At 41.3% G+C, this 15,957-nt stretch overlaps 1 protein-coding gene across 2 annotated transcripts in view; it reads left to right on the top strand.

The window, feature by feature from the left end:
• Window positions 1–12,502, top strand: part of LOC139473798 (M-phase phosphoprotein 8-like) — a 112,467-nt gene extending 99,965 nt beyond the window's left edge. For both annotated transcript variants that reach the window (XM_071256558.1, XM_071256559.1), the window contains 2 exons: window positions 3,229–3,315; window positions 6,869–12,502. In XM_071256558.1, coding sequence (XP_071112659.1) covers window positions 3,229–3,315; window positions 6,869–6,913 — 132 coding nt within the window. In that variant the 3' untranslated portion in view covers window positions 6,914–12,502. The remainder of the gene's footprint in view (window positions 1–3,228; window positions 3,316–6,868) is intronic.
• Window positions 12,503–15,957: the final 3,455 nt, after the last annotated feature.

Genomic DNA, 15,957 nt, shown 5'->3' with positions numbered 1-15,957 from the left:
TTGTTTTCTACATGCATGTCCAGTGTATTATAAAAATTTATTCTCATGTACGTGTTTATGTTGCGCTACAACTATCCCTCGTAAGGTTTCAAATTCCCCCTCTGCGCATGCGCACGGGAAGCCTTTTTTACCCATAAGCCCTGTGTCTCGCCATTCCTCTCCCAAAGCTAGAAGGACAACAACAATCGCTACAAAATTGCCATACCCGCCAGCCCACCCTCTCTTCACCGGCTTAGGTGCTCACCTTTGTACCATTTGGCTGCTGCTTGTAAATATGTACAGTTTTTCAATTTTGCCTTTTATTGTCAGGGGCTGACTGATTGGCCTATCATTGGCCAGGCTATTTCCACTCATCTAGAGTGTCCTTTTCTCCCCCAAGTCCAAACCAGAGCTCAGGTCGCAGCCCCGGTCCGCAGACCACCGTCCGAGCCTCATAGCGGCCCCAGGACCCTCGCCTAGCTCTCCGTCGTCCCTCTTCTTGTATTAAGCTAGCACCAGAGCTCAGGTCGCAGGCCCGGTCCGCAGACCACCGTCCGAACCGCCGCAGCGGCCCCAGGACCCTCGCCTAGCTCTCGGTCGTCCCTCTCCTTGTAAATAAGCTAGCACCAGAGCTCAGGTTGCAGCCCCGGTCCGCAGACCACCGTCCAAGCCTCATAGCGGCTCCAGGACAGCACCTAGCTCTTGCTCAGCCCTCCTCTGTGATAAAAATCAGTCAGCTCCCAAGTTCGTGCCAAAACCATTATATGTATGTGTTTGTTATAATGTTCATTAAATATTTTTGCATTCTATCTCATTGCTTGTTGTGTTTGCACAAATCACGTATTTGCAGCATTGATTTGTATTTGCTGTGATAACTTTTCATAACATTCATTTAATAACATTAAATTCAAAACATTTTTAGAAACTCATTTATCAAATATGTATTTAGCATTTCACGATTTACATACGGGGAGATGTGTAGTCAATGATTTTGCTCTGGCCTCGTTTTGCTGACTGCATTCGTGAAATTGCATAGGTTTAATGTTTGTTTTACAGACAAGATTAGTCCAATTACATGTACAGGACTGGAATGAAATTTCATATATGTAACTCCTTTCTGGTTTTGAATAAAATTAATGAAATGGGTAAAAACTTGAATCAAGAAATAAATGGAACACCTTTGAATACACTTAAGTATAATAATTTCATTAACTGGCAAGTACTGTTTGTCGCCTTGTGGAAAAAAAATCAAAACTCATTATGTATAATACAAGCACCTCTGGTTCTCTGGTTCAGAAATAAATAATACTGGGCAGGGTGGGGTTTCTAGTCATTCTAGAAACAATAATAAGGGATCAAAGATCGGAGGAACCATTGATGGGTATATAGCAGTCCCATTATATAACACTTGGCATTTGGATTTTTATTCAGTTTGAAAAAAGAAAGAAAATGTGTAATTATAGTTAAGAATTTCCAACAGAGATCCTCAGGTCACCGTAACCTAAAAGTACCGTATTTTCTTGAGTATAGTGCGCACCCCTGTATAATGCGCACCCCCCTCTAGCGGGTTAAATATTTTGGAAAAAAAAGAAATTTGAATATTATGCGCAGAAAAAAATTACACCGTACCCTTTCAGCGAAGTCCGCCAAACGAACGGGTGATGAGAAACTTCGTCAGTACAAATTCGAAATTTGAGATAAAAAAATCACCAGACATGTTGATTTACCGTTTAAATAATATTTATTGTTCTGCTAGGCATTGTTTTATATCTAGGGATTAAGATTACCTTTTGTATTTTCTCGTAAACTAACCCGGAAATAGCAATCAGCTGTACACACGTTTTCTTGGAATCGACCGGTGATTCTGTCAAGACACACCCAATGATATAACTTTATAGGATTTTTAATGCAAGGATCGGCAACAATCGTATCTGAAACTATTTTTTTATCAGGAATAATATATTCCATTATTTTCTTAATTATATGTAGCCTTTATTAAACATATTTAAAATAATAATAACCCTAAGCGAAGCAGCTGATCGCTATTCCCGGGTAATATTTTTTACATGGAACCAGTCTGACCAGTCACCGTCAAGGCTCATGCGCACGTGATCGCGTGATTGCGAGAATTTTATGTTGACATAGAATCGTCAAACAAAAACCAATATGACTTTTAACGAGTCAAAGTATGTCATTTATGATATATGTATCCATTCTCTGTCAACTAAAGTTTGTTTCAAGGCGTCAATAGCGGTATTCTGACCGTGGTTGCTGTTAATAACGATGAGTTGTGCGATCTTCCGATCGCTTCACACACGATTTCGCCGAAATTAATTAAAACAATATTAAAAGGAATTTTGAATAAAATTAATGAAATAAGTTAAAACATAAGTCCAGATATACAAAGAACACTTTTTATAGCCAGACAGTGTAATTACATGATTATTTTGCGTACTTCAGTATGGATTTGTTGACATGGTATTTGCGGTGTTTCGTGCTCACGGTAATGTCTTTCCATGGGGGGAAAAAACATCCAAAGTCATAATTCGTGTATAATGCGCACCCCCTTCTACACAGCTGTGTTTTTTCGAAAAAAAGTGCGCACTATACTCAAGAAAATATGGTATGTGTATCTGATACTGACCATGAGAAGGCATCATCATCAGTATATTACTATGTTTTTTTTGCCAAATACTACTAAAATAGTGAAAATAGCCCCAATGTTCACCCCTAATAATGGTAATGCTATTTTACAGGGCTTTATTATTTGCAGAAGCCTATGGTTTACTCAACACACTGAACCAAAAGTCTCAGTTAATGGCAGGTCTGCTAATGATATTGCCCTGAAAAGTAGTGTTACCCTTTTACTAATGTCTGAATAATTTTACTCTTAACATTGTGTCTCACAGCAATAACACACCCACCAGGTTTCCTTTGGGGCTGACACAAGAAAGCAATAGTGGCACATGTAATCATGAAAGTTTAAATATGGGAGATGTAAATATGTAAAAGTGTTTGTTCTGTGTCATATGTTGTAGATGACAACTTCTGTGCATGAATGGAAACCCGTGAGCTTCTATAACATGGTAATGTGTTGCTGACCATGATTCAGTTGTGTCAAATAATGATGCAGGGTTTAGTGCTTTTGAAATCATTGCTGTCACATTACGTTGTCCATCAACAGAGATAATCTGCACGTAGAAGTGCACTGCTTAGTGGTACTGGATGAGAGGAACTGTTTTGTTGCAGGAGGCCAACTTTGTTCTGTCTTGCCACCCAGTCCTGCCAGGAAAGAATGAACTGTGTATACACACTGAATCTGCTGTCTCTTCCAAGGTGAGAAACACATTAATCCTACTCTTTATATCAACAGTCAGAATAACTCATGATCTGTCATCCCTATAACCCGACCTCAGGTTACTGTAAATATGTCCTGCCTCATATACTATTAGATATGGTGTCTTTAGTTGTCAGGGGTCACAGGTGGCCCAGTCGTCTAAGGTGCCGCGACTCACTGTGAAGATTTGCGTCCCTTGGGCACGCCAGAAACCTATGATTGTGGGTTCGAATCCCTGCCTGCCCTGATTATGGGTTTCACGAAGTGGTAAACGTCTGAGACCTGCATCACTTCAGGCTTTCACTCCATATCAAGCTGACACACCGCTATATAGCTGGAATACTGCAGTGTTAAACCCAACTCACTCACTCTTTTGTTTCCGTATATGGTGTCATATTAGGTAAGCAGAAAAATATTGAGCAAGGTGTAAGCCCAGCCCAATATTTTTTGCAAACCTAATATGACACTGTATACAGCAACTAAAGATACCGTAACAAATATATTTTGCCAAAAAGTTTACAATATGTGGTATCTTTATCGCACATCCAAGTCAAAATGAAAACTTGACACTTACAATCGGTATAAACAACAGGACCAGTACAAATGTTTTGGATACAGCGCTCTTATGTAAACATTAACAATGGAATATATAATGCACTAAATGTGAAGTTTGTAACAAGTATTATAGTTAAAATGGATAGAATTGTCATAAAAATGCCCTCATGTTATCAGAAATCTGGGGGCCACTCTAACTTTATAGCAGTCTGCTTTTCCCTAACGACGTCATTGACGTCATTGGCGTCACATTTCTTGTTTGTGAGGTCTTCCTAGATTATGAACTATGATGTTGCTATTTGTAACTTGATGACCTCTGTTATAAGCTTTATTTTTTAACTTATCCTGCATCACTCCTTAATGCATCTACTGCTTGTACACTTACGCCTCGCTCAATATTTTTCTGCTAACCTAATATGACACCGTATACAGCAACTGAAGACACCATATAAAATTATTATGCCAAAAAGTTTACACTATTTGGTATCTTTATCACACATATTCGTAAATATTCCTTGTTCCTCATTGTCCCAAAATTCCACCGCTTCATATTCATGGGAGTCCACTATCAATGGGCGGTGCTCCCATTTGAAATTTCCTCATCCCTGCATACACACATCACCAAACCGATAGCGTCCTTCCTCCACATGAGGCCTATATAGACAACTGCCTCATGAACCACCAGGACAGGTGGGACCAAATCCCAACTCCACCTGCTCCCGGGACTCCGCCAATCACACAGGACTTGACCTCCAGAGGACGACTCCAACTGTGCCTGATTCAGGTGTTCCTGGCTCCTTACATCAGAAGCCGGTGTTCATCATCCTCACAGCCCTTCTCATGCCTCATCTCTGGTGGTGGATGGTGGAATGGAACGTCTTAGATGGCGTCTCCTTGACGGAGCTTAAGACCTCATCGATGCTTCTCTTCAAGGATGGGTAGTGCTCCTGGAAGGGCAAGTCGCCTCGGGGCTGTAGTCTGACGCTCAACAGCATTGGCATATCAACAACCTCGAACTGGAGTCGCTTATACTGTCTCTTTCTCTCACTTGAAGCAGACCCTCCAGCACGGGTGGATCGCCAACTTGACGGACAACATCATCGTCGTCTGGTGCCTCCTTAACCAGGAAAAGACTCACTCCCACTCTCTCCTTCAGCAAACGTTCTGATCCCTCAACCTGGTCGATCAACTGGGGCTCCATTTCCAGGTCCAACACATCCCGGGTTGCCGCAACATTCTGGCAGACACCCTCACCAACCAGACAAAGTCGCTCCAACAGATTGGAAGCTCCACTTTGATGCCCTCGCTCTTGTTTGTCTGCACCACGGTCGCCCCAACATAGACCTATTTGCCTCCAGCCAGTACTGACAGATCTAGGCCTTCATATCTCCGGTACCAGATCCGCAGGCTTGGGCAGTTGATGCCTTCAGCCCCCATGGGAAGGACTAAATGTTACGCTTCTCCGCCGCCTGTACTCCTTCCCAGGATCATCCAAAAGATCAGAATGACGCAGAGCCTCGATTTGAGAGATAGCTGACGCCGACCCTCTCCAACTCCCACGCTAGCCAAATCTTCTGATTCATCCACACAGCAAACGACCACACTGGGCACCAGACTAGTTACATCTCCATGTCTGGTCAATCTTCAAAGAGCCTTTAGTGCTAAGGGTCCACCAGCATGGAGCTGTTCCCCTCGGACAGTGCTTGGACATTATCGCTAAGAACCAGCTCCCAGGACAGTCTGACAGATCCTATCTTATCCCGCCTCTATCGTTGATAGTGGGAATGGAGGATGAACAAGAGCTTTTACTGTGTCCGGTGAGAGCACTGCAATGTTACATCTGCTAATCCAAGGATAGCCACAAACAATGCAGCCGTCTCTTCATTCCAGTATCTGTGACCTCGCAAGTGGAAGTCAGCTGCAATACCATTGCCTTCTGTGGCTTCGAGCCATCATTCATCAGGCCTGGATCCTCAGAGAGCCAGCAACCCACATTACGTCCGGGCAGTGACCTCCACCATGGCACTTCACAGCAACTGTTCCATACACGCAATTATGGAAGGCTGTGTCTGGCGATCCGACACCATGTTTGCAAGTCACTACCTGCGAGATGTTGCCTTAGAAGATGTGCAAGGAATGCACAGTTTTGGTCTTTTGCTACTAGGCCCCATTGATGTCTTCACCTATCCAGAGCCGGCTTCTCAACCTCACCAGTGCGTACCACCTTTGACTAGCCTACATGCTACATGCATTTTGGCTCGGTACATCAATTGTAGATTTTAATCTCATTTATCTTCTATGATTGTATCGATACCTGGATATCAGTCATACCTAAACGATCGATTCCTAGCTTCAGCTTCACTGATTGGCTGAGGGATCCTCAAAGAGTTCTAGATGGAAGATCACATCCGAGTTATGCAGGATAAGTTAAAAAATCTAGTAAAATCCTAGATATTTTTTATATTTGTATACTTATAATATCCTGCATTACTGTGTCTAAAGGGACCCACCCGTTACAGAGCTGTATCTCCACGATGCCTTCAGATGTTCTGTTTTTTAAGCAGTAATCTGCTGATCCGTAATGTCATCACTTCCGTTGGAGCTGTGTGATAGGGTTGTATTCTCAGCTAGTCAAGAACAAGCAGTAGATGCATTTAGTATACAAATATATAAAATATCTAGGATTTTCCTAGTTTTCTCTATACTTTTTATTAATACAGTGACAAACATGGTTTCTTTAAAAATTAATGTCTTTGCCCATCACACTTAATGATATTAAAACACAAAACAGTGTTGAATAACGAATTTCTGTACCAGAATGTTCATGTGAAATATGTGAGGTGGGTGTTGGAAAATGTATGTTACTGACGGTATACGGTCTCATATTAGGTCAGTAACAACCATCTTGGATTTTTACTGACGGTCTATGGGCTCATGTGGGGTTAGTAGTTCTGCTCTCTGATTGGTCAATCTCACTTTTCACTCAATGTTTTTCAGGCCAAGCTGGTGGTATGTGCATACAAGGCACAGCTCATACAATGAAGACCACACACACTTGCATCACTTGTATTTACATTTCTGCTGGGCATTCTCATGGAAGCTGTTACAAGAAGCATGTATAGGAAGACAAGGTCATATGTTAAACACCTTTGTATTCAGCTAGCAGCATCCACTCAATCAGAACCTGCATCAGTGCTGTGTTCATCTCCTGTAACATCCTCTGCCCCCTCTCGCTGTGTCGCATGACCTCATAGGTGTCTGGGAGATGATGTACAATGTGTTCTCAAGCTTGTATTCTATAACATAAACTTGAGGTTTAATGCAAAGCTTAATAGTGTGAAGGCAGATTTTAACTGTTTGTGCAGAATTTGGTGTTTGGTTCTGAATATTTCTGTTAGATGAAAGTTCCAACATTCATCATTTGAAAGTGAAATACTGAGACTCCTGTCTGAGTGTATGGGAAGATACAATCCTTTGTATGGCAGTTTGGAGTTGTCTTATTCTGTACACGTGTTTGTATGTGTAGGACCTGGTTTTCTGTCTATTCCCGAGGTTGATTTTGTGATGGAAAAGCCAGTAACGAGGATGTAGTGAGTTGCTTGCAATGTTAACTAGTTGTAATTTATGAATATGTAACAGACATGTTCCCAGATGATGTCACCAATAGTATATATTGACATGTTATCCAATTATTGTTATTTTCAATACAAGTAGTATTGGTAGCACAGATGGCTACAGCCTGAATAAGTCTTTCAGTTGATGTTTTTGTACTAATAACGAGTTGGAGTTGTACAGTCTCTACTGTATTGGGAGGTAGAAGCATTAGAGTAAATCTGAAGGGCCAAACATTTACTTATTTTATTTTCAGATTCAAGATCATGATGAAATTATTTTCTTTTTCTTTGTCTAAGACCTTGAAAGATAATGAAAAGATTTTCCATGGCGACATAGAATTTTCATTTTAAAAAACCAAATATGAAAATTGGAATGACTCTTGCCTCACACTATTGAAAAATTAGTTTATTGTGGTGGCTTAAATTCATTGTTTATGTCATTTGACATTTGTTTTGTCAATCGGCCAATGATCTACATTGCTAAATGTGAAAATGGTTTGTGTTAGTTGTTGTTTGGAAGTCTCCTTGAAAGAAACTAATGACCACCTCCATCCAACAACCCTATATGTTACATGAGGCCAACATAGAAAAGCATTATAGTGAGCCTAAAGTTGCCTACATGTACCATGTGATGTTTACGCTACACATTTCACTGTTGGCAGTTGCTAAGCCCTAAAAAGTTTGGTTGTCTTTATCCAAACTAGTTTAATAAGACAAATACTGCAAAACCCAGTTAATCAGTTTGAATACTTTCTGGATTAAGGAATTGATTGTCAAAGAAATACTTATTGTTATTGATTACCAACAGTGATAGACCGGAGAGGCTCTGAACTTCCATGTTTCACTGTACATGTATTAATAGCTTTATTAGCAACACAAGAAACAACCACTGCTATTTGTTGTGAGTTATGTGCCAAACTTTGTGAATGTTGTCTTATGTGAGTAGCAGCGTCTTTGTGTACATGTGGTGTGGCTCACTCCCAGGCAGGACTGTGGAACTCCCTGCAACAATATGTAGTCCTGTCGTCCCTTGCTGGGTGTTGGGCCTGCTAACAACTGAGGCTAGTCACTGCAGTGTCATCCCTCGCTGGGTGTTGGGCCTGCTAACAACTGAGGCTAGTCACTGCAGTGTCGTTCCTCGTGGGGTGTTGGGCCTAATTAATTGCCATTTGCAGTGTTTGATATCTTTATCTAAAACCATGTCTTAGAATGCTATTTTTGTACTTTTATACTTGCCCCTTGTGTTACGCATTGGTATGGGATTGACTGCTTCCTCTAGCACACACCCAGTCATCAACTTCCAGATACCACAGTTTCATCTTCATCACATAGTAAAGGCATCATTGTTGAAGTGGAGCCATACAGACTCATGTACCAATGTGGAGATGTCTACCAGGGGACCTTGTGAAAGTTGTATATTAGGATTAGGATTCTGTGCCAGAAGTGCATGTGAGTTTTATGCCTTACTAGACACGCTATATGGACCAGAATACCTACAGTTATGTTCCAAGTAAAGGTTTTACGGAAACAATACAAGATAATGTTTGTGTTTTGGCTGACCTACTGACAAAAACATTCCTTCAAATATAAATAGGTTTTAATTTCAATAGGATTTTTTAGCCCACCTGAACTGAATGTTCTTGTAAGCTTTTGTTATTGCATAGTGTCCATTGTCTATCTCTCTGTCATACATTATATAACGATCAACATCTCCACTGTCACCAAAAGGCTATGAAGATGACACGTCGTACGGAGGATCCAATCAGTGATGGGCTTTTCTCACACAACTGGTAGACATTTATTTGCCCAAACTGAAGATAACTGTATGAGATTGGACATTGCTAATGGTGAATGAGCTGCTCTGTGTGTGCAAGCACATCTCAAGTTACATCAGGAGATGATGCCATGTGATATGCAGGAAGCCTGGTTCACTGTGGGACAGCAGCTGACAGTGTATGCTTGGAGGGCATCTGTGTTGTCATCATGTGTAACTGTTAGCTGACAGTGTATGCTTGGAGGGCATCTGTGTTGTCATCATGTGTAACTGTTAGCTGACAGTGTATGCTTGGAGGGCATCTGTGTTGTCATCATGTGTAACTGTTAGCTGACAGTGTATGCTTGGAGGGCATCTGTGTTGTCATCATGTGTAACTGTTAGCCGACAGTGTATGCTTGGAGGGCATCTGTGTTGTCATCATGTGTAACTGTTAGCTGACAGTGTATGCTTGGAGGGCATCTGTGTTGTCATCATGTGTAACTGTTAGCTGACAGTGTATGCTTGGAGGGCATCTGTGTTGTCATCATGTGTAACTGTTAGCTGACAGTGTATGCTTGGAGGGCATCTGTGTTGTCATCATGTGTAACTGTTAGCTGACAGTGTATGCTTGGAGGGCATCTGTGTTGTCATCATGTGTAACTGTTAGCTGACTGGTGTGTGTGGAATCAGATCCTACCTGCACCTAGAGGACAGTGTTATAAGATCCGTCAGCTGCTATGGTACTGAAGCAAGTGCAGTGTGATATTTGAGAGCGACAATGCAGTACTGCAGATCACTGCAAATAAGAATGCTGGCATAAATATAACAGCTGACTTTATCACATCCCTTTCGTACATTTGTTGAATAGTAATTCAGAGAACTTCTTCAAAATGGCTCTGGGAGTTGCTTTTGGCACATGTCATAAAAAGGTCAAAGGTAAAGGTCATGTTTGTTTGTGGTTACAATTTCTCATGAAGTATTATGGAGTTTAAGGTAAACTTCAAATGTCCAAAAGTTTATCAAACGAAATCATCTACCAACTTGATAAATATGAGATAATGTTTATGAAGATTGATACATCTATGTAAGTATTTTCTCGAAACTTAAGTTAGATATAACTAAAGGATTTGTAACAGTATTACAGGATCACGATATAGTGGAGTTGTTTGTTTTCCGCCATTGCCATGATTGTGTCTGTTTCATCCAATCGATGATGTAACTGTCGAGATCGTTTTTGTTTAAAATTCGTTAAAACAAAAGTTGCTATTTTTTAGAAATAAAGAAACTTGGTTGTTTTCTTTTCATCAAAGAACCAAAACTTATTATGAAATGAAATATTTACAATATAAAGAAAATATCGTACCACAATCCACTCGACATGAAGTGCCTCAAGTCAACAATGGCTGTTACGGGTGGTTGTATGCAGAGACATTTGACCGATTCTTACTGGATGTTCTTGTTGAGGTACATAAACTACTTAAAGTTTTGATAATGAGAAAGCTGAGCATTTATGCATCCCATACATATCTAAATGATACGTAAAACCTACTTGGTAAATAGTAATTGTGAGTTTGTTTTGTTTGGGGGTGTCGTAATGCTATTCGTCTGTCAAATGGGTTCGACAGTAGCATAGAGAGCTTTAACAATTGAGCATGCTGTTAACCTGTTTATCCCTGTTAGTTTCGTCAATTTCATAACCACTATTGCCTTCAGAGTTTGTAATAAGTTTTTTATGTCAATCTTTGCCTCTTGGCCAACACTGGAGCAGACATCATAACTAGTAGCTGAAAGTTATTCCCAGATTTGTCGGCAATATTGAAAGGTAGTACAGCAAATTTGCACCCAATAAATTTTTATTCCACCATAATAATTCTTGGACTAACAACATGCAGTTGAATGTGATCTTTGAGATAGATTATTGTGAAACATGGCGGTTATGTGTTGCCAGATGCTGTGCTTTTACTTGTACAATTCTGGGACTTGGGGAATTGTTGGATCTTAATAAGTTGTTTTGTTTTTTGGATGGGAATTACACTGGTACATTAAGACTGGAAGCTATGAGGGATGAACCTGAAGCTCAATGGAGATGTTTAACACCATGATGGTATCTTTGTAGGTTCAATTTGTAAACTACATAACACAGCTAATTAATGATATGAATCATGTTTAAGACCCTTGTTACAGCCACTTTCTCTAATTGAAGGCCCAGTTAATAGGTGTACCTGGTCAACCACACTGCTTTGGTTTAGTTTTCATATCTTAAAACAGAATCTTTTACAATATGTGGTCCGTGAAGGTAAAAATATCATTAGTTCATCTGGCCCTAAAATGCTCTTGAGAGTCACATGAGTATTTGTTGTGAGATTTTTTCATTACCATGTCAAAGGAGCTCAGAAGGCCATGAGACTGTGTGAAGGCATTATGATTAGCATGTCATAATCACTTTCATGCACCCTTTATACACAATTGCATCCTTGATTGTGGGTTTGAATCCCAGACTTGCCCTGCTTACAAATCTTAGATTGCCGACACCTGCCTACCAAGGTCGTACGTAAACAATTTGTATGGTATCAGATATTAACTGTATCTTTTACTAAGTTACTGTGGTTTTCATGACTGAAACTGGTTTTTTTTGTACATGTGGCAACTACATTACAATATCTTGTAGTAGTGTTTGATTACTGTTCAAAATTAAATGACCGAGATTTTTTGTATGAGATAAGTGTAATACTCACAACATGTCAGCTTGAAAATTGGGTCGATCTGTGTAATTCCAGAAATATGGCAGAATTTGTCTTCAGTAACCCATGTTTGTCGTAAGAGGAGACTCACAGAATTTTGTGATCAGGCTCGCTGACATGGTTGATGTATGTGATGTTATCCCAATTGTGTAGATTGATGCTTATGTCAATAACCTGATTATCTGCTCCAAATTCAATTATTTACAGACCGCTGGAAAATAGGTGAGTGTGGAGTTAAGCAGCAAACACATGAGGCAGGCGAGGCCTTGGTGCCACGCTTTATTTGTTAGAACAGTATGTATATTTATTGATTGCCAAAACATGGGGCAATCACCCAAGTTATGTTTGATTACTGTTTAATTGTTTGGGTGTTTATTGGTTGTTGAGATGTGTGCTTCTTCTTATGTAAGCTGTGTAATGACTTTGTGCCAATTTGTGGAGCCAGGACACAGGCCAGTGGCTGTGTACTGGAGGAGCACTCTTGTGCACCTGCTGGATCTAGCTCCCTCTGTGGGACAGCATAACACATTATGTCATTCAATTGTCAATAAATATGGTTTAACAAAGTTCTTGTGTCCTGTGGAATTTGTTTGGTCTTCCTCCAGTAGTTAAGAATAGGTGATCTTTCTTAATTTCTTCCCTGCACTGATCCAGCCAGTACATGTCACTATTGCACTTTTTGACAGTTAACCAGGGTTATAGCCTTCATCTTTATCTCTGGTGTTGAGCAGTATATATCTTTTCAACTTAAAAAATGATTTTTCTATTGTCATGTTCGATATATACTGTAAATCTTGTAATTAACACAAGCGTAAATTAAATGCAAGTGGTCTTCACTCGCATTAATTAACTTCACATTTGTGTTGCCAAAACGACTATCAACAATAAGACGGCCTCACTGCACACTTTGGATAGCGGAAATACCAACTTGAATATAGACACAAACATGGTTTATTGAGCAGCAACAGTAACAAGTTTATATTTATGTCATTCAAAGAATAGGAATTACATGATGAGCTATCACTGCTGGGATCAAGAGTTCTACCTACTCATGTCAAGCTTGTTGACACTTTCTCTGCATGCCAATCAGTGAATGGTGTTGGTTCAATTATTTTATTGCCTTTGAACTTCCTTACTGCCGGTCATCCGAGTAAACATATAAACTGTTTATTGTTTTTAAGGAAGTACTTTACTTGGTGTTAAGAAGTGGTGCTGTTTGATTGGATTATGGTAAGGATATGCATCATTCCACTGGGGATGGGGTGGGGGGGAGTCACATTGATATTTAGTCACATTTTTGGCTAGGGGTCAGCAGTTGCAATAATTTGGAGACGCATTAATTTCCAGATTTACAGTATTCAATGTCGATTAGTTGAAATTTGCAATCCGTATCTGAAGTGTTATTCTTGATGTTTCAATTACATGTTTAAACTCAAAACATATATTAATTGTATATGTATCCATACATAAGTACGTTTGGATAAAGAGACAATAGGGTGCACTTGGTTCTAGACACTAGATTACCAAGCCATTGCTACGTAACAGCCACAAAATAAACCCCTATCAAACATGTGGGTACTACGCGAGTCGGGTAAGGCTAGCTCTGGACAGGAATAGTTGTTTTTAATGGCATCATGGATTGGCAATCTCCTGGGCTACAGCCAGAGGTCCGAAACTGCAAATGCCCTCAACATGTTCTTAGGCCATGTCACTCAGGTATTGGCTGGCTGAGACCAAGTCCGACCTCCAAAAACATCCTTCCATGATGGCTAAAGCTAAAATAGAACAATAACTGTGAAGAACCATCGTTGAGGCAACCTCCCGGATCTTGTGGGGCTTTATTAGATCTCTGTGGCTTGAGATTGGAAATCTTGTAAACCTGAAGGATAGTACGCAACCATAAAGAAATGGTATTGCGGTTGACGTCTGAGAAACGGGAATGAGAAACCATTTCCATGAACCATGCCTGGTTTTGGAGCAAGGGATGAAAACTTGTCGTGCACTGTAAGAGTTCCTCATATTCCACCCCACAACTGACAATAGGTCAAATGAGGTGGGATGGTGAAAGAATAGTCAGGCTGTCCTGGAAGCTGTTGTTTTGCTATGATATCCCAGCACAACCTGAGATACCATGCTCAAAGCATACACGGGTAATGTTGAGGGCATGAAGTTCGCTAACCCTTGCTGCTGTGGCCAGTGCCAAGAGGATTATTGTCCTATTGTTGAAGATGTTGCATGAAGAGGTCCAAATGGAGGTCCCTAAAAAAGCCATTGAAGTATCACATTCAAATCCCATGCAGGGGGACAAAATTTGGCCTTCTGATCCTCAAGCCGAAAGGAGTGTAAGAGAGCTTGCAGTTCAAGTAGATGATTCTGTGATCTTCCCGAACTGCCAACACCAAATTCAAAGCTACCAAATACAATGTAGGTTGATGTTTGGTTGACCTAGGCTCTGACATGTCTTGGGGTGGAGTTTTCACTCCAAGGGCACCATTGTCCAGCCTGGATATAGCATCTGCCAGCACATTCAGACAACAGGGTATGTGCAGGACCACAGACCTGATGCATCTGCAGAGATCGAATAGGTGTCTACAAATAGGTGTGACAATGGGGACAGCTCTGTTTAGGAGACACCTCCTAATATGAGGTGAGGCGGTAGAGCAATGGATACAGATGTTCCTGCCACCTGATGTAAAGAGTTGGTTCAGGCACAAGTGCAACCGACCCCTGATTGTCAAGTCCTTTCCTGATGTGAGCAGTCCCAGAAACAGAAGTGTGATGGGCTGAAGGGCAGGAGACATGGCATAGAATCTCTGATGGCACTGTGAGGAGGTCCAGATCTGTCTGGAAAAGGCCTATGAATTGGAGTGTGTAGAATGGAATTGGTTTCGACTTCGCCTCATTCACTATCCAACCCAGTTGATATAGCAGACACCTGGTGAAATCCCAGTGACAGGTTAGGATCACCACATCTGGATGATTCAGTAGGCAGTCGTCTATGTACAACTCAAACCAGATGTTCCTCAGGGGCAGATAGGCGGTGATTGGCTTGGTAAGGTAGATAAAATGCCAATGTGAATACCATTGAACTGGAACCTTAGGAACTGCCGGTCGCGGGGGTGGATAGGACCGTGCCGGTAAATGTCCTGCAAGACGAGGCTGATCAGGGTGTCGTAAGCATAAAGTACTGAGGACGCTCCAGGTAACGCTCATTGAACAAGGTGAGGTTGTGTATCTTTCTCATCTTGTTGGAATCCTTCTTTGGTACAAGGAAGATGGGAGAGCAGAACCGCAGCATTGCACAACCAGTATGGCTCTCTTCTCCATCAATCTTCCTTTTATGTCAAAGGACGAGGCCCCTATCAATCCTGCAGGGGTAACCTCCAGGGTAGGAGTGGGGACCAGAGGAGGAACCATTGACTCACGACCAGGAACTACCACCTCCAGTTGTTCATACAGTCAACACCCATGTCCATTTTGGCCCCCAACATCTGATTCCTTTCCTGTAGTAAAGCCCCGGCTTTGGTGCATTGTCAACAGTGGGTCTGCCATCAAGTTGAGGCGGTATGTGTACCGTATATCGCTGTGTATAAGACAAGTTTTTCGTACCTAGAATTAGGGGGCTTTCAAGGGGGCTCTTATACACAGGGTTGAAGAGTTTTGATGTGTTTTTCTGCAACACAAAGACATCACTGTGATGGTTGAGTGAGTGAGTGAGTTGGGTTTAATGCCGCTTTTAACATTATTTCAGTTATATCACGGCGTGTCAGCTTAATGTGGGAGGAAAGCCCGAAGTGATGCAGGTCTCGGACGTTTACCACTTCGGTGAAACCCACGAGCACAGGTATGGTGCTGACAAACCTAGAAACATAATCAGGGCGAACCGGGATTCGAACCCACAATCATAGGTTTCTGGCGTGCCCAAGGGACACAACTCTGCACAGCGAATCGTGGCGCCTTAGACGACTGGGCCACC

Source organism: Haliotis cracherodii, unplaced genomic scaffold (assembly GCF_022045235.1).
Source record: "Haliotis cracherodii isolate W230 unplaced genomic scaffold, xgHalCrac1.p SCAF_3, whole genome shotgun sequence".
NCBI classification, from domain to species: domain Eukaryota; kingdom Metazoa; phylum Mollusca; class Gastropoda; order Lepetellida; family Haliotidae; genus Haliotis; species Haliotis cracherodii.
The sequence above is the reverse complement of the archived record's forward strand: the minus strand, read 5'-3'. Positions and strand labels throughout refer to the sequence as shown.